This window comes from Pelobates fuscus, chromosome 9 (assembly GCF_036172605.1).
Source record: "Pelobates fuscus isolate aPelFus1 chromosome 9, aPelFus1.pri, whole genome shotgun sequence".
Classification (NCBI taxonomy): domain Eukaryota; kingdom Metazoa; phylum Chordata; class Amphibia; order Anura; family Pelobatidae; genus Pelobates; species Pelobates fuscus.
This window is the reverse complement of record NC_086325.1, coordinates 22,013,601-22,037,846: the sequence shown is the minus strand read 5'-3', so window position 1 is coordinate 22,037,846 and position 24,246 is coordinate 22,013,601. Positions and strand designations below refer to the sequence as shown.

The following is a 24,246-nucleotide window of genomic DNA, read 5'->3' as shown; positions in this document are numbered from 1 at the left end:
TGTATAGTCACCATTTGGACAGTCGGAATCCAGGACAACCAAACCCATATCCTAACCCAATAACACGCAGACACTAAGGAATATGGGAAAATTTGTCCACAGCTTTATTAACCAATAATAATAATAATAATAATAATAATAATGATAACAACGATAATAATAAATTAACAAGTAAAACATGGGTCATTGCCCCCCATACTCCGCCCTCGCATCTTATTCCTTCTGTTAACATATAAAAGGCAATGACCCCCATATAAATAACACACATATATATATATATAACATACACCAACAGTATTCCAAAACACCAACTTAAGGTTCCAACCATCCACTAACCACGGCAGGGGTATACCCGGATACCCCTACCCCACCAGGTTCTGAGCCACCGACAGGACTCGAAACCTATCAACCACCGATGACCACAACTTGTTTGATTCCCATCACGTTCATCCTGGGGAGCCTATTTCCTCTCCTTCAGCTCCCCATCCCGCCGCTGTGAAAAAACGGGATAACCCCACACGTAACAAAACCAGGGAGGGTGGGTGGGACAAACTCAACCAGGTAGGAGATTAGAATGACTCACCTAAAATGGCTGCCTATTTAAATAGCCAAACCTACTTACCCATAACTCCACTCCTTGCTTACTTCCTCCTAAGTCCGCCTCCTAACCCCTGTCAAGGCCTTTTTCCGCTTAGCTGCGCTCTAGCTACATGGGGCTACATTATTTATTAACACCATCAAACTGTACAATACATTTTAATCCCAGGTTGTAACACTACAAAACATGGAAACATCCAAGGGTGTGAATATTTATGCAACACTCTGTTTGTACTTTTAATACCTCCATCTTATCTCACTCAATCTCTTCCTTTTTTATCCCCAGCTTCCATTCCTGCTTATAGGGCAAACTGTAATCTCGATAAAATACAAATTTCTGGAGGTAGTTACAGTGTAAATGAAGATGGTAATGTCGTCACATACAGCTGCCCCAGTGGAATGTACCCCCACCCAGGACCCATACGAGAGTGCCTGAGTTATGGATGGACAAAACAGAATGCAAAGTTTGTCTGCAAAAGTAAGTCCCTCCAATGTGACACTGCGGGTCTGAAACTGTTATTGCATTGTAGGGGTCACTGCGGGTATGAAGCCCTGTTATTGCATTGTAGGGGTCACTGCGGGTCTGAAGCCCTGTTATTGCATTGTAGGGGTCACTGCGGGTCTGAAGCCATGTTATTGCATGGTAGGGGTCACTGCGGGTATGAAGCCATGTTATTGCATTGTAGGGGTCACTGCAGGTCTGAAGCCCTGTTATTTCATTGTAGGGGTCACTGCGGGTATGAAGCCCTGTTATTGCATTGTAGGGGTCACTGCAGGTCTGAAGCCCTGTTATTGCATTGTAGGGGTCACTGCGGGTATGAAGCCCTGTTATTGCATTGTAGGGGTCACTGCGGGTCTGAAACTATGTTATTGCATTGTAGGGGTCACTGCGGGTATGAAGCCCTGTTATTGCATTGTAGGGGTCACTGCGGGTATGAATCCCTGTTATTGCATTGTAGGGGTCACTGCAGGTCTGAAGCCATGTTATTGCTTTGCAGGGGTCACTGTGGGCATGAAGCCCTGTTATTGTATTATAGGGGTCACTGCGGGTCTGGAGCCCTATTATTGCATTGTAGGGGTCACTGCGGGTCTGGAGCCCTATTATTGCATTGTAGGGGTCACTGTGGGTCTGAAGCCCTGTTATAGCATTGTAGGGGTCACTGCGGGTCTGATGCCATATTATTGTATTGTAGGGGTCACTGCGGGTCTGATGCCATATTATTGTATTGTAGGGGTCACTGCGGGTATGAAGCCCTGTTATTGCATTGTAGGGGTCACTGCGGGTGTGAAGCCATATTATTGCATTGTAGGGGTCACTGTGGGTATGAAGCACTGTTATTGCATTGTAGGGGTCACTGCGGGTATGAAGCACTGTTATTGCATTGTAGGGGTCACTGCAGGTCTGAAGCCCTGTTATTGCATTGTAGGGGTCACTGCGGGTATGAAGCCCTGTTATTGTATTGTAGGGGTCACTGCGGGTATGAAGCCATATTATTGCATTGTAGGGGTCACTGTGGGTATGAAGCCCTGTTATTGCATTGTATGGGTCACTGCAGGTCTGAATCCCTGTTATTGCATTGTATGGGTCACTGCAGGTCTGAAGCCCTGTTATTGCATTGTAGGGGTCACTGCGGGTATGAAGCCCTGTTATTGCATTGTATGGGTCACTGCAGGTCTGAAGCCATGTTATTGCATTGTAGGGGTCACTGCGGGTCTGAAGCCCTGTTATTGCATTGTAGGGGTCACTGCGGGTCTGAAGCCCTGTTATTGCATTGTAGGGGTCACTGCGGGTATGAAGCCCTGTTATTGCATTGTAGTGGTCACTGCGGGTATGAAGCCCTGTTATTGCATTGTAGGGGTCACTGCGGGTATGAAGCCCTGTTATTGCATTGTAGTGGTCACTGCGGGTATGAAGCCCTGTTATTGCATTGTAAGGGTCACTGCGGGTATGAAGCCATGTTATTGCATTGTAGTGGTCACTGCGGGTATGAAGCCCTGTTATTGCATTGTAGGGGTCACTGTGGTTATGAAGCCCTGTTATTGCATTGTAAGGGTCACTGCGGGTATGAAGACATGTTATTGCATTGTAGTGGTCACTGCGGGTATGAAGCCCTGTTATTGCATTGTAGGGGTCACTGCGGGTATGAAGCCATGTTATTGCATTGTAGTGGTCACTGCGGTTATGAAGCCCTGTTATTGCATTGTAGGGGTCACTGCGGTTATGAAGCCCTGTTATTGCATTGTAAGGGTCACTGCGGGTATGAAGACATGTTATTGCATTGTAGGGGTCACTGCAGGTCTGAAGCCATGTTATTGCATTGTAGGGGTCACTGCGGGTATGAAGCCCTGTTATTGTATTGTAGGGGTCACTGCGGATATGAAGCCCTGTTATTGCATTGTAGGGGTCACTGCAGGTCTGAAGCCATGTTATTGCATTGTAGGGTTCACTGCGCGTATAAAGCCCTGTTATTGTATTGTAGGGGTCACTGCGGGTATGAAGCCCTGTTATTGCATTGTAGGGGTCACTGTGGGTCTGAAGCCCTGTTGCCTCAATGAACGGAAACCCATTACTGCTTATATCTGCTTCCAACCTGTTTTTAATTTTAAACATTAAACCAAAATCTAAGGAGATAAGAAAAGATGGAAGTATACTGAGTTTGAGAATGTTTCCATATCCATTGTACACAATTTCAGGTTTAGGTCCGACTTACCTCCAGTTAGCCTGTTAAGTACCACTTATCTCCTCGTTATTTCAGCTTAGTAAGTAAAGCACAATTTAATTTTCCCACTTTTCTTCACCGAAGTTCAACATATTGGGTAGAGAATCAAATCCCCCCCCCACTTTTTTTTTTTTTTATAATTAATGGCAATATATACATGAAATAGTTTTTCCCCTAGTTTGTGTGCCAGCTGTTGAGACAGATTTCAAATTAAACTTATGTGAAAATTACATTTTAAAAAATCTAAATAATATTGTAATAAATGTGTATAATAGTTATAACCTACAGCAAGTAGTACCGAAAGTATTCAGATTTTTTAAAAAATATTTATCCAGTGGTGCATACTGTGCTGGGTAGCTATGGAATCCCATTAGATTGCTCGATTGTTGTGTGTCTGTCCATTACCGTCTGATCTGTCCTCTGTAAAAATTCTTCTTACTATCCAGACATTCGCTGTCCCAGTCCTGCAATGTTTGAGAATGGAGTGTATGACCCAAAAAAAAAATTATACAATATCGGAGATGTTCTTCAATTCGAGTGCTGGTCAGGATTTGAATTGAAAGGGTCAGTAAACCGTACTTGTCAAGTGAATGGAAAATGGAGTGGAAAAACAGCTATCTGTGAGGACAATGGTAAGACTAAATACCGGAGTGGGGAAGTAGCAAGTGGGGAAAAAAAAATGCAAACTAGATGAATGAATAGGGGAGGACATGGACAAGTTCCTATGATGAACAAAATACCAGAGGACAGGATGTTGGGCAATTGTCGTAAAGGGACATATTGAGATAAACACTCCTTTAGCTTCTTTTTAACTGTGCTTGGTGACACCATTAAAAGTTTATGGAGCTTTACTCACAACTATACCTTGAGTTCACAGTAATATCCCTAGACTAGTTGTGGTGGTTAACTATGCAACATTTTACCAAATCAAATTTGGCCAAAAATGGGTCGTCATTTAAATGCATCCCAAAAGCACGTGTTCACATTTACATATGGAGCCTGAGAGATTATTCATTCTGTTGCACGACCCTTCACCCCTTAAGGACACAAGTTCTGGAATAAAAGGGAATCATGATGGAATATTTCCGTCATGTGTCCTTAAGGGGTTAAGGAACACTAAACGCTCCCAACCACTTAATCTTAATGTCATTTTAGCCCTGCAATGTTAAAACATTGCCGTTTAGAAGATTGTTTCCAATGTAGAGCTAAACACACCTCTAGTGGCAGTTTTCCTGACAGCTGGCCTCCTCAAATGCTTCTTATAGCATGAATCTGATTGGAGAAGTATGGCGCTGGCTGTGCATGCACTGCTCGTCTCTTCTCTAGGAGGACCACTGGATTGGACAAGAAGACTGAGTACTATACTCTGAAACCATTTTTTAATTTTTTAAAATTATATATTTAGAAGGAGCCTGAATCTTAATGCTGAGGAGAACACTATAGCGTTAGGAATATGGGTTTGTATTCCTAACGCTATAGTGCTCCTTTACCATCTGTTTGTGTGTGGTATAATGTTTTATTGCAAAAATAAAAATAAAAAAAATTATAAAAATGATCAGCCAACATAATCAACAACATTGGTGTAAATAAAACAAGATGTATAGAGAATTCTCTAAATAGTGTAATACGCTAATACAGGAATCTTCAACAATAACGGTAAAGGTAGGCTTATAGTTGTTTTTTACATTGTTTATTATAACTAACCTTTTTTTGTCACAAAATATATACGTGGACAAAGAAGACATGAGTATAATAATATAACTTGTGGCACATTACTGGGGCAGACAATGTATCAATAACAAATACATTATTAGGTGGATCAACTTATACAGGGTATAGTCATATTGTTGTAGAATTATTAAAACCTGTATTAAATTTCTGTATTAACTCCATCTAACTTCATTATATGACAGATTTTCCTAACAACATTTAGAATATTAGAAAGAGAATGTATTTTCTAGAAGAATATGACTAACACCGGAATTGTCAAGTTCCTGTAATATGAAACATTGTATGCCCTAGTTAGTTCATGAGAAACTGCACTAATGAAATGTCCATTCACTAAAAAGCCTTGAACCTGACCTCGAATCTAACAGCACTAACTACTCAAAATGGCTGGCTGCCAGATCCCCCTCCCATCGAGCGAGCCTCGTGCTAAACAACAATGGCGCTTGAATCTTATGTCCACTCCCTGTCAAAGATGACGACATCCCATGATGGGAGGATGCCCAACTAGCCACTTAACCCCTAAACCAATTACTAATATAGATGGGAGGGCATTTAACTTACCACTTAACACATAGACCAATTAATGATGTTTATTTGTTGTTATCATGATATTCAATGATGATGTAATATTGCTCTTATAAGGGTCTGCGAGCCCGCTTTTTAACCAGATGCCATTAAATTTTCTCGAAGTTCTTTTAACCTGAACTCCATGTGTCAGTGTGAATTTACTTCTGCGTATACGCAATTGAATCATCTCAGATTTGGACAGGAACAGATAGTCATTCAAACATATTTGTTTGCTTAAAATAATCTATATCAATATTACATATTGTAACCTAGAACCATATAACCACACTGTCTTTTTTTAATTGGTCTGACAAATAAATTTAAATAAAATTAAACAAAAAGAAAACCTTGCTTTTCTGAGCACTAACTGAACACTTGCTTCTAACTATAAACAAAACAATCAAAGACAATTGAGCACAGACCTTTTTCCAACTTAAATATTTCTTTTGTTCTTAAGAATACAATATTCCCAGCAGGCACTTTTGAAAAGGCATGCAGTCGCACTCACTGCTTGACCTTCTCATTCTGAATCCCTGACGGGGAAATCTTATATCAGCCTTGTGCTGCTCATTGCTAACAGGTGAGCAACTACCTGGGTGGACTGGATTCCTCACGCGCTGTGCTGACTGCAAACTCTGTAGTGGAACACTGGCCCTCCCTTCACTTCAAATACTCCACCCCAGGAACCCATATTAAATCACAGAATTGCCGTGACAAAAACAAACATCCTTTCTGGGGATATTAGACGATACATTGCATTGCGGCACTTTCACCATCAATAACAATGTACGATGCGCGCTGTCACAATATTAACAACTGGGAACTAAATAGTTAATGAAAACAGGGCAACAAGTGAGAAGTGAAAAGGCATTTAATAAGTGAAACACGGGCTAGCATGTGGCCAGAATAAAGTTTCTAGATTGCAATATAATTTTGGCAAAACTATGACTCTTCATTCTCCTGTGACCATTACCATTTATTTGTTTTAACCTCACTTTTAAGATCATTTTGTCTTTTTTTTTTTTTCTTTGCATAGGTGGACACTGTCCTAACCCTGGAGTCCCGATTGGCACCACTAAAACGGGAATTACTTATGGAGTGGAAAACAAAGTGTTTTACAAGTGTAAACCAGGATTCGATATGTTTGGGTCAAGTGTGAGAGAATGCACAGAGGACAAGTATTGGTCTGGCACGGAACCTTCATGCAGGGGTAGGAGGATTACAGATCAAAGTGAAACGCTGTCTGAGGCATTGCAACAATAGCACTGGAGAGTGAGGGGTAGTTAATTGCCACTAGTAGAGTTTTAGCATTTTGTTTTTAAATTCTTTATATTCAGCTGACCAATACAGGACAAGGCACATAGACACACTAGTGTCTCAAAGTTTCTAATTAAACTTTAGAAGGGCAAAAGGGACCTCACAAAAGTTATAAGACAAGATAAAGAAGAACAAGGAGAGAAATGAATTGGCAAAGACGGAGAGGAGATCCCCTCAGGAGATGGACGAATAAGACACTCCAGCTATGGCCTCGCTTTAACATTTTTGGATAAGGTTTTCACATTTTTTTTTATTTATTTTTTTACTGAAGTCACCATAAATATCAATGGGAATTTTTGTAGATATATAATTTGAAAAGTATTTTTCTAACAGATTGTTAGAGAGCTCAGTGGGCTAATGCGTCATCAGTAGAATCTGTTCAACTCTTGGGTTGCAGGTTTGAATCCCATCAGGGTAATCCCCAGGATGTACTTAAAAACCAGAGTAATCGGAATGTGGTTTTCCTGGTTAACCCCTTAACGACGAGTGACGGACGAGGTCCGTCACTCAGGGGAATGCGTTAATGACGTGGGGCGATCGTGGGGTTAATGGTGCTCCGGTCTGCCTCTGCATTAGAGGCAGACCAGGAGCACCGGATCCGGCTGCCCCAGTACATGTGCCCACTCTGACAGCATGTCTGAGCGGGCACATGTGCTCTCTATATTCACCTCCGCCTCCCTGCACTTCCGGGTTCAGTGTGAAGTGCAGGGAGACGGATCAGTGCTGATCCTGCCCCCTGGTGACAAAAAAATAAAGTGTATTTAAAATCCCACCCCCCTTTACCCATTTTAATAAAAAAATAACCCCTTCCCTGCCAATTGATCACTGACTACAGTGATCAATTGGCAGGGACTACATTTTACTATGATCTGATTTTTTTTTTAAACCCCTGAGGGTTAATTATTATTTTTTTTAACCCTCAGGGGTTAAATTTATTTTATTAATTAATTTAAATATTTTAAAATTATAAATTTAGCTAGCTGGGGAGGGTGGTAGTTAGTGGGGAATTGGGGGATTTAGTATTAGGCTAACTAGGGGTTAACGTTAAAAAAAGTTTAAAAATAAGCTTTAAAAAGTTTAAAAATTAAGTTAAAAAAAGTTTTAATAACGTTTAAGTAAAAAATTAAAAAAATAAACCCTTTACCCAGTCCAAATAAAAATTAACCCCTTCCCTGCCAGTCGATCACTGCCTACAGTGATCAAAATACAGATCACAGTATTATACTGTGATCTAATTTTTTTTTAACCCCTGACGATTAACTTTTATTTATTTTTTAACCCTCAGGGGTTAAATTTATTTAATTAACTAATTTAAATATTGTATAATTAAATATTTTGCTAGCTGGGGTGGGTGGGAGTTATGGGAAAATGGGGAATTTACTGTTAGTGCTGCTTACTGCTAGTTAGGGGTTAACGTAAAAAAAAAAGCTTAGAAAAATGTTAAATCTGTAAAAAAAAGTTTTACAAAAGTTTAGGAAACGTTAAAAAAATTAATAAGCAAAACAAAAGTTTAAAAAATAGTTTTAAAAAGTAAAAAAAGTTTTAGAAAGTAAAAAAATACATTTAATAACGCTCATTACCACTACACCTGGTACAAGCTAGCGGAAAAATGATCCCACGCTAAGGTTCAAAATTTGCCTTTTGAAATACCCTGGGATGTCTTCTTTAAGAAATGGTATGGCTTTATGGGGTATTTGGTTTATATAGCCTGGTAAAATACTCTAAAATGGGACATGGGCACAGCGTAAAAATTTAAAGTTTGAAAAAAAATGGAATGGCTGTGTCCCAAATGTGCCCCTCCGATGTCCACATATACCTGGCAAAGGTACATACGGGGGTATTTTTGTATTCAGCAGACATAGCTGAGCAACATATGAAGTATTATACAGTGGTAGTACACATATGGTTTGCAAAATATACTGTGCAAACTCACTTTGTGTGTCAAAAAGGCAGAAAAAACGCTTATTACCACTACACCTGGTACACGCTAGCGGAAAAATGATCCCACGCTAAGGTTCAAAATATGCCTTTTGAAATACCCTGCGGTGTCTACTTTAAGAAATGGTAGGCCTTTGTGGGGTAGTTTGAATTTAAAACCTGCGAAGATGCTTGGAAATTGCACATAGGCCCGGCGTCAAAATTCAAAGTTCGGTAAAAACTGATATGGCTTGGTCTCCTATATGGCACTGTAGCTTCACAAAATAGTGCCATAGACATACTTTGGCATGTAATGGTAAAAAAATGGGGGCATGTTAAGGCACAATATGCACCTTATGAGATACCCTGGAGTGTCTACTTTTACAAATGGTAGGCCTTTGTGGGGTGTTTTTGAACAGTCAAACTGTTATAATACCCCAAATGGAAGCATAGGCTCATTAAATCCGTCTCTCAAAATTCTACTGTGAATACTGAAAAGGACAGGTCTCCTGTATGGCACTGTAGCTTCACGAAATAGTGCCATAGACATACAATGGGGGTGTCCTTTTACTCAGAAGACTTAGCTGAGCATAATTTGGGGGGTTTGAACTTAGTGGCACATATGAAATATACAAAATGCCCAGCAAAAATGCAATCCGTAGGTAAAAAATGCACAAAATTATTTTTTACCACATACTTTGGCATGTAATGGTAAAAAAGTGTGGGCATGTTAAGGCACAATATGCACCTTATGAGATACCCTGGAGTGTCTACTTTTACAAATGGTAGGCCTTTGTGGGGTTTTTTTGAACAGTCAAACTGTTATAATACCCCAAATGGAAGCATAGGCTCATTAAATCCGTCTCTCAAAATTCTACTGTGAATACTGAAAAGGACAGGTCTCCTATATGGCACTGTAGCTTCACGAAATAGTGCCAAAGACATACAATGGGGGTACCGTTGTACTCAGCAGAAGTAACTGAACACATAATAAAACTTTGTACAGGAATAGCACACACCAACTTTACAAAATACACATGAGAAGTTCTTTGTTATAAGTTTGTGTGCGAAAACCCCCAAAAAACACAATTGTACTCCAATATTTAGCAGAGGTTGGCGGTAAAATGGCTACGTAGAAAGTGTCAAAACAACCTTAGGTAAAGAGCCTGTGGTGTCTACTTTATATAAATATATACTTTTGTGTGGCAATTTTGTTTTCTTTTATGGCTATTAAGCTTACAAGACAAACATACCAAATTCTAAAATCGCTCCACATTAAAAGTTTATTTTACTCCTTGTGCTTTGTGACCTGTAACTACCAAAAAAAACTTAAAATCCCAGACACATTAGTTGTTCTGTGAATCAGAACAACTAAATGAATTTATTTTTAATTACTTTCCTTAACCTGCATGTAACGGAATGCAGTATAATGGTACACGATATCCGTTGGTATCTTCAGGAAATCCACAGTCAGAGTAGAAAGCAAGGCAATATCCCCAATCCTCCCAATAACCGGACGAAACACAGTTTGGGAGTCAACTAACTCAGTTTATTCACAAGCAGCGTATTTAAGCAGTTCCCCATGCAAGGGGTTTCTGTACAGATAATCCAGGGGTTTTCTCCCAACATGCATTGTGACTTTCCCAACAGGCACTGCTGCACGAGAAGGATACTCCCACTAAAATGGACGATTAAGTGGATTATCCCCTCGTGCAGCAAAACTGACAATTTACTTAAAAATATATATTTCCCCCAATATTCGGTATTTTGGAACAACCGAACGTTCGGTAGATAGCTGGGGTCGAAGCGCCTACTTCGTGGAAATACCGCTCTGATCCCAGCTGAATAAACCGAACGCCGCACATAATACATTTAAACATTGAAGTCGGTTTAAAAGTACCGAATAAGGATGGGGAACAAAATGTACTGAACGCGGAACTCCCGAACGCTCTGGAAGTCCAGCGGTGTTCGGATCATTGAGTAGCCGTTTCCAGTTCCAGGCTCTCGACGACCGAACACCGCTGCAGAGACAAAGGATCCAAGATGGCCGACCGCCGCATGGTCGGTAGCCGAACAACGGCCACCTAGGAGAGCCCTTAATTACCGATTGCAACAATGTTGCAATCGGTTAATTGGTGCCACACGACCTGTGAATGTGTGGTCTACCTGGGGAGCCCACATTCGTATGGCGAACGGCCAGGATAGCCGTGTTTCGTCGTACGAATGCTTTGTATGCTGGCAGCATACGGCTGCCAGCATGCGAACGGCCATAGTACAGTACATATACATTTAACGGTACACATTATACATTCAGCCTACGGACAACCTGTAAGGAATATAAGTCAGAAGTGGCCAGGTTTGCCACAATGCTCCCCCAGAACCAAGCCGGCATACACAGTCTGATCCCAACGGATCGGCTTGGGGATGTCCGGGAGAGTACTCACAGATCACTTCTCGAGTTCAGTCTGTCTGGATAACCCGTCAGCGTTACCGTTTTGTTTTCCTGGCCGGTAATGGATGGTAAAGTCAAAGGGCTGCAGCGCCAAACTCCAGCGCAGCAGCCTGGCATTGTCTCCAGACACACGGTTTAGCCACACCAACGGGTTGTGATCTGTGAGTAAGGAAAAAGGTTGTCCGTACAAATATGGCTGTAACTTTTTAAGGGCCCACACCACGGCCAGGCATTCTTTCTCGATGGCGGCGTAGCTCACTTCCCGGGGCAGCAACTTGCGGCTTAAATAGGCTACGGGGTGTTCTCCGCCATCGGCTCCCACTTGGCTCAGTACTGCCCCCAATCCAAACATTGAAGCGTCTGTGTGAACAAGAAATCTTTATTTGGATCAGGAGCAGTAAGTACAGGAGCATTAGTGAGAGCTGTTTTGAGTCGTTGGAAGGCCTGCTCACACTCTGGGGCCCAGACAACCAGTCGGGGAAGGTTCTTTTTCGTCAGGTCCGTTAGGGGTTTGGCCAGGGTGCTATAGTCGGGAACAAACTTCCTGTAATAGCCTGCCGTCCCTAAGAACGCCAGTACCTGAGTCTTAGTCCTGGGGGTAGGCCACTTTGCTACGGCCTCAATCTTGGCTGGCTCGGGCCTCTGCTGCCCACACCCTACACGGTGGCCCAGATACTGCACCTCGGCCATACCTATGTGACACTTGCTCGGTTTTAGCGCTAACCCAGCCTCCCCAATGTGATCTAGGATCGCCCCTATATGGTGTAAGTGGTCTTCCCAGGTCTGGCTAAAGATGGCTATGTCATCTAGATAGGCACAGGCATACTCCTGAAAACCGTCCAGTAGCCGATCTACCATCCGCTGAAAGGTAGCCGGAGCGTTTTTCATTCCGAAAGGCATGACCTTGAACTGGTACAGGCCAAACGGAGTGACAAACGCCGACTTGGGGATGGCGTCATCGGCTAGAGGAATTTGCCAGTACCCCTTACACAAATCAATGGTAGTGAGATACTGGCCCCGTGCCATCTTATCTAACAGCTCGTCTATCCGGGGCATCGGGTAGGCATCAGACACCGTTTTGTCATTTAGCCTCCGGTAGTCGACACAGAATCGGGTGGTGCCATCCTTTTTAGGTACCAGGACTACCGGCGATGCCCAGGGGCTATCGGAGGGTTCGATAACCCCTAGCTGTAACATTTCGTCTAGTTCGGCTTTCATATGGGTACGGACTGATTCCGGAACCCTATATGGAGCCTGCCGCATAAGTAGCTGTCCCAGGGTCTCCACTCGGTGGGTGGCTAGCGGAGTGTACCCAGGTAAATTGGAGAAGGTAGCCCCTTTGGCTACAATCAGCGCTTGTACCTGGGCACGCTCCTGAGGGCTTAGCCGCTCCCCCAGCTGAACTCCCCGGGAGGGCTCTATCGGTTCCTCTGGTTCTAGTAGGTCAGGTAAGGGTAAGTTCTCCTGATCCTCTAAGGAGGAGGCACAGATTGCCGTCACATCCTCGATCCTCTCATGGTAGGGCTTGAGCATGTTCACGTGGAGCATGCGTCTCTTCCCTACCCCTGAGCAGGGGCCGATCACATAGGTAGTGTCGCAGCGCTGCTCCACTACCTGGTATGGGCCTTGCCAGATGGCCTGCAGCTTATCTGTGCGGACGGGTTTTAAGATCAAAACCTTCTGTCCCACCTGAAAGCTGCGGTCCCTGGCTCCTCTATCGTACCAGCGTCGCTGGCGTTGCTGGGCCGCCTGGAGATTGGTGTGTACAGCCTGAGTTAGCGCCTCCAGACGGTCCCTGAACTCCAGGACGTATGATATGATAGGGGTTTCGTTAGTAGTACTCTCTCCCTCCCAGTGTTCCCTAATCAAGTTCAAAGGTCCCCGCACCCTTCTCCCAAATAGTAACTCAAACGGGGAGAATCCTGTCGACTCCTGGGGCACCTCTCTATAAGCAAAGAGTAGGTGAGGCAGAAACCTCTCCCAGTCTTTGTGGGTCTCCCCGAACGTCCGAAGCATCTGCTTCAGCGTCCCGTTGAACCTCTCACATAGCCCATTGGACTGGGGGTGGTAGGCGGAATTAACTATTGGCTTAATGCCACACACCTTCCACATATGTTGGGTAACTTCGGCCGTAAATTGGGTACCTCGGTCTGAGATTATCTCTTGGGGAAAACCTACCCGGGAAAACACTTTCATTAACGCTTCCGCTACGGTCTCAGCGTGGATATTAGTGAGGGCCACAGCTTCGGGGTACCTAGTGGCGTAGTCCACTACAGTTAAAATGTATCTTTTGCCAGAGGGACTGGGTTTTGGCAGGGGCCCTACGATATCCACCGCTACTCGGCTGAAGGGTTCTGCGATGATGGGTAGGGGACATAGCTTGGCCTTGTGGCGATCCCCTCGTTTACCTACTCGCTGGCAGACGTCGCAGGAGGTGCAATACTGGCGCACATCCTGCGAGATCCCGGGCCAGAAGAAGGCATGCGTTAAACGGTATCGGGTACGGGTCATCCCTAGGTGTCCTGACAAGGGGATATCATGAGCAATTCTAAGCAGCTCCTGCCTATACTTTTGCGGTACCACTAGCTGTTTGTTAGTCAAGGTGACAGACCCCCCCACATCTTTTGCCGTGACACGGTATAACAACTCTTTCTCCCAGATGTACCGCTCCCCCTCTAGCCCTGCTTGGTCTGTTTGTGTCCGGTCCCTATATACTTGGAGGGTGGGATCGGTCTGGACTTCGGTCGCAAAGGTAGTCGGGGTATCCCAGGACATGGGGGTAGGTTGGGGAACATGGTCTCTTACCTGAGCCTCAGAGTGTATCGGTGTAGCCGTGGTGCGAGCCTGTTGCCGGGTGGTTACGGGGTGGGCCTCCTGGTATGGAGCCTGGGGAATAAAAGCGGAAGTCATTTGGCCCAAGTCATTCCCCAGCACAACATCTGCAGGTAAATTCTGCATAAGCCCCACTTCCACAGTTCCCTCTCCCACACCCCAATCCAAATGTACTTTGGCAGTAGGTAGCCGGTATACTGCTCCCCCGGCCACCCGTACTGCCACTGAGCCGCCAGTGTAGGTTGCGCCTGGTACCAAATGTGGTGCAACCAAAGTTAAAGTGGCTCCCGAATCCCGGAGCCCTTGTACCTCCTTCCCCTCCAGGGTTACTAGCTGCCGATGATGTTGTCGGTTGTCGGTGGCTCGGACCGACATTACTTCGTGGAGCACCCCTAGAGGCTCCTCAATTTGAGCGCTCAGCAATTCTTGGGTGGCGGGTGCTACCTGGTAATGGTGCGCAGCAGCCCTTGGTGCCAAATTTTGTCGCACCTGATTCCAAGCTTGCCGGCTCCGGTTTTGGGTGCACTCTCGAGAAATGTGCCCCCACTGCTTGCAGGTGTGACACTGAATGTTAGCCCGGCCGTTGTATCGGGAGGGGGGTGGTGGAGTATTCAGTGCTGGCCTGTGTAGGGATACGGTGGGGCCGGTAGGAGTAAAATTATTGGGTGGCCCTGTAATCCGAGGGAGAGTCTTATTCTGTGATCCGTGATGCCTCCTGGCATCAAAATGCTGATCCGCCAATCTAGCGGCTTCGGGTAGGGTGAGTGGTTTACGATCTCTCACCCATTCTTGTGCTTCTGGGGACAAACCATTAAAAAACTGTTCCAGCAGCATTAGCTGTCGCAACTCCTCCATATTAGTAGCGTTGCTGGCCTGTATCCAGCCTAGTGATGCTTGATCCAGCTTGTGCGCCCACTCTGCATGAGAATCTTTCTCAGGTTTGCGCAAGCCCCGGAATTTGCGCCGGTACGCCTCTGGGGTAATAGCATACCTCTCCAAGATCGCCCTCTTTACTTTAGGGTAATCTTTGCTGTCCTCTCGGGGCACAGCACGGTAGGCTTCAGCTGCCCTACCCGATAATTTGCCTGCCAGCAGCGGCACCCATACTGCGGGTTCCAAATCGTGCAAATCGCACAGCCGCTCAAAATCCTGTAAATACCCATCAATTTCGTCCTTTTCTTCACAAAAAGCTTTAAATGCGTGATGTGGGACTTTGGGCTTTACCTGTCCGTAGGTGGAGGCAGTAACAGACTCTGCCCTAGGCGGTGTCGCTGGTGGGTTGGTTGCCATCAGATAATCCTGTACATCCGATACCATCACGGTCAATATTTCCAACGGTACTGGTTGCGGCAGAAACGCCAACCTGGTCCGTAGCTCTTTCTGGAATGGGGTCTCTTCCATGGCTGGTGGAGGTGTAGCGCTGCGAGCTCCGTCTCCCTCCATCAGTTCCGCGATCAGCACAGCCTTAGATTTGTTGCTGGCTATCTTACCCCTGGCTTCCAGTAGCTCTTTTAAAGTCTGTCGTTTCAGTATGGTATAATCAATCTCCATACGAATTGCCCTTGCTTTCCTTGTTCAGTAGTTCCAGTTTACACGAACGCTGCTTTTCGGCTGTAAGGTTCGGATCCCGTCGCTTGCCACCAATTGTAACGGAAGGCAGTATAATGGTACACGATATCCGTTGGTATCTTCAGGAAATCCACAGTCAGAGTAGAAAGCAAGGCAATATCCCCAATCCTCCCAATAACCGGACGAAACACAGTTTGGGAGTCAACTAACTCAGTTTATTCACAAGCAGCGTATTTAAGCAGTTCCCCATGCAAGGGGTTTCTGTACAGATAATCCAGGGGTTTTCTCCCAACATGCATTGTGACTTTCCCAACAGGCACTGCTGCACGAGAAGGATACTCCCACTAAAATGGACGATTAAGTGGATTATCCCCTCGTGCAGCAAAACTGACAATTTACTTAAAAATATATATTTCCCCCAATATTCGGTATTTTGGAACAACCGAACGTTCGGTAGATAGCTGGGGTCGAAGCGCCTACTTCGTGGAAATACCGCTCTGATCCCAGCTGAATAAACCGAACGCCGCACATAATACATTTAAACATTGAAGTCGGTTTAAAAGTACCGAATAAGGATGGGGAACAAAATGTACCGAACGCGGAACTCCCGAACGCTCTGGAAGTCCAGCGGTGTTCGGATCATTGAGTAGCCGTTTCCAGTTCCAGGCTCTCGACGACCGAACACCGCTGCAGAGACAAAGGATCCAAGATGGCCGACCGCCGCATGGTCGGTAGCCGAACGACGGCCACCTAGGAGAGCCCTTAATTACCGATTGCAACAATGTTGCAATCGGTTAATTGGTGCCACACGACCTGTGAATGTGTGGTCTACCTGGGGAGCCCACATTCGTATGGCGAACGGCCAGGATAGCCGTGTTTCGTCGTACGAATGCTTTGTATGCTGGCAGCATACGGCTGCCAGCATGCGAACGGCCATAGTACAGTACATATACATTTAACGGTACACATTATACATTCAGCCTACGGACAACCTGTAAGGAATATAAGTCAGAAGTGGCCAGGTTTGCCACACTGCACTAATTAGGCACACATTATTATTGCAAAAACTGTAAAAAAAAACAATTTTTCATTTTTTTTGCATTTTTCTGTATTTTTTTATAATAAATAAGCATGTATATATATATATATATATATATATGTTACATCAAATGAAAGCCCTTTCTGTCCTTTAAAAAACGGTATATAATATGCGTCGGTGCAATAAATTAGTCAAATGCAAATTGCAGTTGAACGCAAACAGCAAAAAATGCAAAAAATGCCGTTGTCATAAAGTGAAAGACAAGCTTCCGAAGCTCTGTCCTTAAGGGGTTAAATACTTTGTTATTGATTGAGAAACCTTATCTGAAAATATGGAATCAAGGCCTATGTTTTTATATTTCAACCAGAGACCAAGTCTTTCTATAGCTAGCGGTAGTACTACGCACTGTGGTGGTCAGGTCACTCGTTAGTCTGGTATCGTCGCTTCTTTGAAGTACTATCTGCATAGTTATGGGAAGTTTTGTAGCCATACCATGGCAAGGGCTTGTCCTGCTGCAAATGCAATTCTGCTATTTTTTTCATTTTATTTTATTTTAGGCCATTAAAGCCTCTACAAGCTTTAACAGCAAAAAGGAGTAAGGGTTAACAACTTGGTTTGTAACTTCTGAATATTGGCCCTATAGAGGACTCCTTTGGGCAATCCTCGTCACATATGTACGTATGTACCTATTTATGTGCACAGTGTCCAGCAATAATCAAGACTCAGCAATTTAAACACACAATTGTGAGAATTAAATAAAACTGAGTAGCCCCATATATACCCAGCTCTACACGGTTTTAATTTAACAAGCGATAGGGAAAACGTTCGTTAGAGCCTGGTGGTCTCAGTAGAACTTATTTAGAGACATTCTGGTGATGGCGAGCTTCTTTTATGATGAAAAATCATAAGTGATGAGCAAATTCTCATTTTTTTTTCTCTTATCCACAGAGTGGTACACATTTGACACACCAGAGGAAGTGGCCGAGATGTTCTCTGCTACCCTGGCAGCTAATATTGAAGCGGCTGACCCAGATAAAGAAGGGAAAGGTAGGAGAATTAGTATTCAAAGTTTTCTTTTTTCCACTATTTGAAACTATTTATAAGTGGCAGAGTGTGAGAAATGCTATGATTTTCAATGTACCGTTTGTTTAATCTTTTTCTACAGTCAACCCAACATCTTATTCCTTCGACTCATATTTTACTCTGAATATCACTAATATTGTAATGCTCCCTCTGCTGACATATATCTGTGTCCATTTCCACCCTCCCCCAAATTTCTAATGTTCTCATATTCCCCCACCAGATATCAACAAACGAAAAGTTCGTATAAAGAAGGGAGATCCCATGAATATATTTATTATCCTGGATGCATCAAAAAGTGTTCAAGAAAAAGACTTTAATACTGCCAAGCAGAGCAGCATAACGTTCATAGAGAAGGTATACTGGCAGAGTAACACTGTATCACAGACTGGGTGTGTTAGTTCCTAACGTTTCTGAAGATTCTATCACTCAGCAATAACCTGCATTTGTGCAGCAGGTGGGAAGTATAAATATGGGAGATTGTGGGATTGCAGTGTCTTTACTTAGAATCAGCAGAAATGGACATTAGGGAACCACCACATACCTGAACCATGTAACCCTAATCCACACATTAAATAGAGTAAACACATATTGCATCCACAGTCGAAGATCACACAATGATACTGCTGGTATGCTATCTGTACCCAGCAAAGCCAGATCATTTAGATAATTATAAAGCAATTTCTGCTTTCTACCTGGATAGTCTCAGTCTGGTCCACAAATCCACCTACTCAAATCTGGTGATCCAAACCCAACCTGGTGACATGTCATTACATGATGTTAATACGATCACAATCACACGTTAGACATTATTGGATCAGAGAAAATGCACCCTATAGCTTATTGTAACAAACACACAAAATGAAATCCTGCGCTCACACTCCCATCACTCCTGGGCAGCAGCAGCGGCTATAGTTTCCACCACCCAAATAAATAAAACAAAAGAAAAAAAACCAGTTACCTGCGCTCTCTATCCCATAGCACTCTCTCTCTCTCTTAGCACATTTAAATAATGGGAGGTTTTTAGCGGCACACCAATGGCCATTAAAGTGTAAGCTCACCTGCACCATCAAGGTCAACCTCGTAGGTGAGTGCTACACTAACAATTCAACTTTGCTTTCAGATAAAAGGCAAAATCTGTAATGACACACGGAAAGGGTATTGGGAAAAGTGAATAGTGCATTCCTTCCATTCAGTGTTAAACCAGTTTTAATGTTGTAATGCTAAACAAGAGTCCACAACAGCCAATCCCCTCTATGGGAAACATTAGCCTTAGCTTCAACCTCTGTGAATGGTTGAGAGTGTCAACTGACAAATTACATCCTATACAGAAAAACCACAAACAAGCGTGTGAACAAAACCCAGTGAAAAAATATGAATATTAGCAGACAGGAACTTCCCTGTATTAGGTGAAGAATCCAGATGAATCCCCAAAGACTTCCTGGAGATGGAGATGAATCACATAGATGGTGTTAACAAGTGGCCACTCACAGATTTACACTTGTTAAACAGCCTTGAATAAAACTCCTGCTTCTATTCAAATGGATTCTTCCATCATCACACTCCCAAAGTAAGGCATAAAATGTATTTAATAACTTACATAGAAGTATAAAGCAATCAGCAATCACCACTGGGCGTCCTACGCGTTTCGTCCTGGATTTGGACTTCCTCAGGGACTTGGTGAGTAGTAAGCACAGAATTCAATAACAATCGTTCCTTACATCCTATCACAAGGCTCATTGCTGGTATGAATTTATATGGCTAGAATAAAGAGTGTAATATCTGCCTTGCCAGTAGGGGGCGCACTGTGAGTGGCCAGGGAGCCCTAACTAAACTAGTCAAAAAATGGTTTAACACTGAATAGAGTGACTGAGCCAGGAGATTGGAGGTACTATAACTAATTCAATGAGATGGTTATAGTGCCTGCAGTGTTTTATTTTTTACAATCTTTATTGAAGTTTAACAAAGAGTTTATAAAAAAAAAATTAAAAAAAATTAGCATAACGAATCCACTCTGTGCAGGTCTAATATACAGCTTTTGCTGCAGATAAACAGTATATTTCTTCCATGTTATTCATGTTTATTTGTGCAAGTTAAGGATATAAAAAAAGAGAAAGGGATAATGAATATAACAGAGGCAATAGTAAGAAAAAAATAAAGAGAAAAAAAAAATAAATACATGAGAAAAAAATTAGAATGGGGTAGAGGTTATTTAGGTTAGTCTTACTGTAAGTTGAGATACCTCTAGATCAGCATTTCCCAATTGATGTTCCGTGAAACTCTAGGGTTCAACGAGAACAAAATGGGGGTTCCGCCACGATTTGCCCATCAGTTGGTCCAAGCACTTACGGACACCCGGTGGGTGTAGCTGAACAGGGGCCCGGTCAGAAAGACGGTAAGAGAGCTGCTGCCGACCTCACACACCAGCGGCCAGCCAGCAATTTACGATGCACAATTTATGTACTCTATGTCAAAGGGTTCCACTGCAAAAATTAATTGGGAACCCCTGCTCTAGATTAAACAGGGCGTATGTCAGGGTAGTTACTTCTGTAATGACAAAAACACATGTACACGATATCGTAAATATAATTTGAACACCTTAAAGAGACATAAACTGCAATGTCCCTATGGTTAATTGTGTACCGGTCACCTATTAGCAGCATCAATGCATTTGACTGTATATAAATCACTGTATGATTTTATAAATTATTGGCAGGTTTCCAGCTTTGATATCGATCCCCGATACTCAATTATCTCTTATGCTTCTGAGGCAATCCCAGTTGTCCGTCTGTCTGATGAAGAGAGTGTGGAAGCAGATAAAGTGATAGACAAACTGTATGAGTTTAAGTATGGAGGTTAGTACTGTTCGATTTCCTTTAGTAATGTATAGCATACTGTGTTAGTCCATGTTATACAGAGCTAAATAATATTATACCAGGAACTAAATTAAGAGAGACACTCTACTCAGGGTTGGTGCCACAATTTTTGCTACGCAGGCAAAGATGCATTTTTCTGCTCTCCCTTCTGCAAAAAAGCAAACAAAAACCATCTTCACCTGTGTTTCTCTTAACCCCCCTTTTGAACTTCTTACTCCCTTTTGTGTTTCTCATCCACTTTTTTGATTGTATTTTCCGCTCTAGTGTATCTTTCCCCCGATTTTCACCTTTGTGTGTCTTATACCCCCCCTTGTGTGTTTGAACCCCCTCCCGCCCCCTTGTGTATCTCTTACTCCAAACCTTTGTGTATCTCTTACTTTCTCTCGGCCCCTTTGTTGGTCTCTCCCCCCCTAACCTATCTGGGTGTCTCTTTCTCCCTCCAGCCCCTCTGTGTGTCTCTTCTCCCCCCAAAGCCCTATGTGTGTCTCTCTCTTACTTATGGACTGGTTTCTAGGTAAAGAGAAAAAAGGTTAACAAGCACAAAATCTCAATACATCCTGTAGAAAAATGTGCATAGTATGGATATGTCACTAAAGAAAATCTCAAGACATATCAACAATCAATAAAAAGAAATCTAAAGGCCAGAGACATGATAACAAAAAATTATGAATCTTTATATAAGTAAAGTGCATGTTTTCTTCAAATACAGAATTCACATATCAAAAATTAATTTAAAACTTTAGAGCAAAATTAGGATCCACACTCGCTCATAGACTTACATTAAGATAGACACACCATACAGTCACCCATAGACTTCCACTGATATAGCAAACACGCTAAATTCACCCATATACTTCTATTGAGATAGCAAACACCAATAGGCTTCCATTGAAACAGCAAACATTCTGCATTCACTCACAGACGTCCATTGAGATAGCAAACATCCTACATTCACCCATAGACTTCTATTGAGATAGCAAACATTCACCCATAGGCATCCATTGAGATAGCAAATCCTTTACAAGGATTTACAATGTGAGATTTACAAGGAGGGAAAACAGTACACCTCTCTGAACAGTGTCTGGGAGGCTGTGGTTGCTGCTGCACGCAATGTTGATGGTGAACAGATCAAAACACTGACAGAATCCATGGATGGCAGGCTTTTGAGTGTCCTTGCAAAGAAAGGTGGCTATATTGGTCACTGATTTGTTTTTGTTATGTTTTTGAATGTCAGAAATGTATATTTGTGAATGTTGAGATGTTATATTGGTTTCACTGGTAAAAATAAATAATTGAAATGGGTATATACCGTATATACTCGAGTATAAGCCGAGTTTTTCAGCACATTTTTTGTGCTGAAAACCCCCAACTCGGCTTATACTCGAGTCAATAGTCTGTATTATGGCAATTTGCATTGCCATAATACAGACTGGGGCTGTGGGGGCTGCAGAGAGCGTTACTTACCTGTCCTGCAGCTCCTGTCAGCTCCCTCCTCCGCGCCGTCCGTTCAGCACCTCGGTCAGCTCCCAGTGTAAGTCTTGCGAGAGCCGCGGCACAAGGTGTGCAATACTCAGAGACATGGCCAAGGTAAGAAAGGCTGAAAGACGACCACCACTGAACAAGACACACAAGCTGAAACGTCAAGACTGGGCCAAGAAATATCTCAAGACTGATTTTTCTAAGGTTTTATGGACTGATGAAATGAGAGTGAGTCTTGATGGGCCAGATGGATGGGCCCGTGGCTGGATTGGTAAAGAGCAGAGAGCTCCAGTCCGACTCAGACGCCAGCAAGGTGGAGGTGGAGTACTGGTTTGGGCTGGTATCATCAAAGATGAGCTTGTGGGGCCTTTTCGGGTTGAGGATGGAGTTAAGCTCAACTCCCAGTCCTACTGCCAGTTTCTGGAAGACACCTTCTTCAAGCAGTGGTACAGGAAGAAGTCTGCATCCTTCAAGAAAAACATGATTTTCATGCAGGACAATGCTCCATCACACGCGTCCAAGTACTCCACAGCGTGGCTGGCAAGAAAGGGTATAAAAGAAGAAAATCTAATGACATGGCCTCCTTGTTCACCTGATCTGAACCCCATTGAGAACCTGTGGTCCATCATCAAATGTGAGATTTGAGATTTACAAGGAGGGAAAACAGTACACCTCTCTGAACAGTGTCTGGGAGGCTGTGGTTGCTGCTGCACGCATTGTTGATGGTGAACAGATCAAAACACTGACAGAATCCATGGATGGCAGGCTTTTGAGTGTCCTTGCAAAGAAAGGTGGCTATATTGGTCACTGATTTGTTTTTGTTTTTTTTTTGAATGTCAGAAATTTATATTTGTGAATGTTGAGATGTTATATTGGTTTCACTGGTAAAAATAAATAATTGAAATGGATATATACCGTATATACTCGAGTATAAGCCGAGTTTTTCAGCACATTTTTTGTGCTGAAAAACCCCAACTCGGCTTATACTCGAGTCAATAGTCTGTATTATGGCAATTTGTATTGCCATAATACAGACTGGGGCTGTGGGGGCTGCAGAGAGCGTTACTTACCTGTCCTGCAGCTCCTGTCAGCTCCCTCCTCCTCCGCGCCGTCCATTCAGCACCTCGGTCAGCTCCCAGTGTAAGTCTTGCGAGAGCCGCGGCTTTCGCGAGACTTACACTGGGAGCTGACAGAGGGAGCTGCACGGACGGCGCGTAGGAGGAGAGAGCTGACAGGAGCTGCAGGACAGGTAAGTACAGCTCTGCCAGCCCCCACAGCCCCAGTCTGTATTATGGCAATGCAAATTGCCATAATACAGACTATTGACTCGAGTATAAGCCGAGTTGGGGTTTTTCAGCACAAAAAATGTGCTGAAAAACTCGGCTTATACTCGAGTATATACGGTATATATCCATTTCAATTATTTATTTTTACCAGTGAACTGCCAATGCTGGACCACCAGGGAAGGAGAGCCCCCCTCCCTGCCATGTATCAAGCAGGGAGGGGGGACGAAAAAAAAAAATAGTAATAATAAAAAAAAAATTAAATAATAATACAAAAATAATAATAATTAAATAAAAAATAAATAAATAATAATAAGTAATAATAAAAAAAAAATATTAAAAAAAATTGCCCACCCCCCACCAAGGCTCTGCAACACACACACACACACACCACTCATACTGCACTCATACACACACTGCATTCATACACTCACACTGCATTCATACACTCACACTGCACTCATACACACACGCTGCACTCATACACACACGCTGCACTCATACACACACGCTGCACTCATACACACACGCTGCACTCATACACACACGCTGCACTCATACACACACTGCATTCATTATACACACACTGTAAATAAATATTCAATTAATATATTTTTTTTAGGATCTAATTTTATTTAGAAATTTACCAGTAGCTGCTGCATTTCTCACCCTAGTCTTATACTCGAGTCAATACGTTTTCCCAGTTTTTTGGGGTAAAATTAGGGGCCTCGGCTTATATTCGGGTCGGCTTTTACTCAAGTATATACGGTATTTGTTTTTTGTTAAGTTG

At 43.2% G+C, this 24,246-nt stretch overlaps 1 protein-coding gene across 1 annotated transcript in view; it reads left to right on the top strand.

Annotated features, from left to right (window-relative positions):
• The window catches only part of LOC134572483 (complement factor B-like), a 99,408-nt gene that overhangs the window by 9,109 nt on the left and 66,053 nt on the right, over positions 1 to 24,246 (top strand). The window contains exons 2-7 of the mRNA XM_063431472.1: positions 884 to 1,075; positions 3,764 to 3,949; positions 6,649 to 6,822; positions 17,687 to 17,785; positions 18,042 to 18,175; positions 20,535 to 20,673. Coding sequence (XP_063287542.1) covers positions 884 to 1,075; positions 3,764 to 3,949; positions 6,649 to 6,822; positions 17,687 to 17,785; positions 18,042 to 18,175; positions 20,535 to 20,673 — 924 coding nt within the window. The remainder of the gene's footprint in view (positions 1 to 883; positions 1,076 to 3,763; positions 3,950 to 6,648; positions 6,823 to 17,686; positions 17,786 to 18,041; positions 18,176 to 20,534; positions 20,674 to 24,246) is intronic.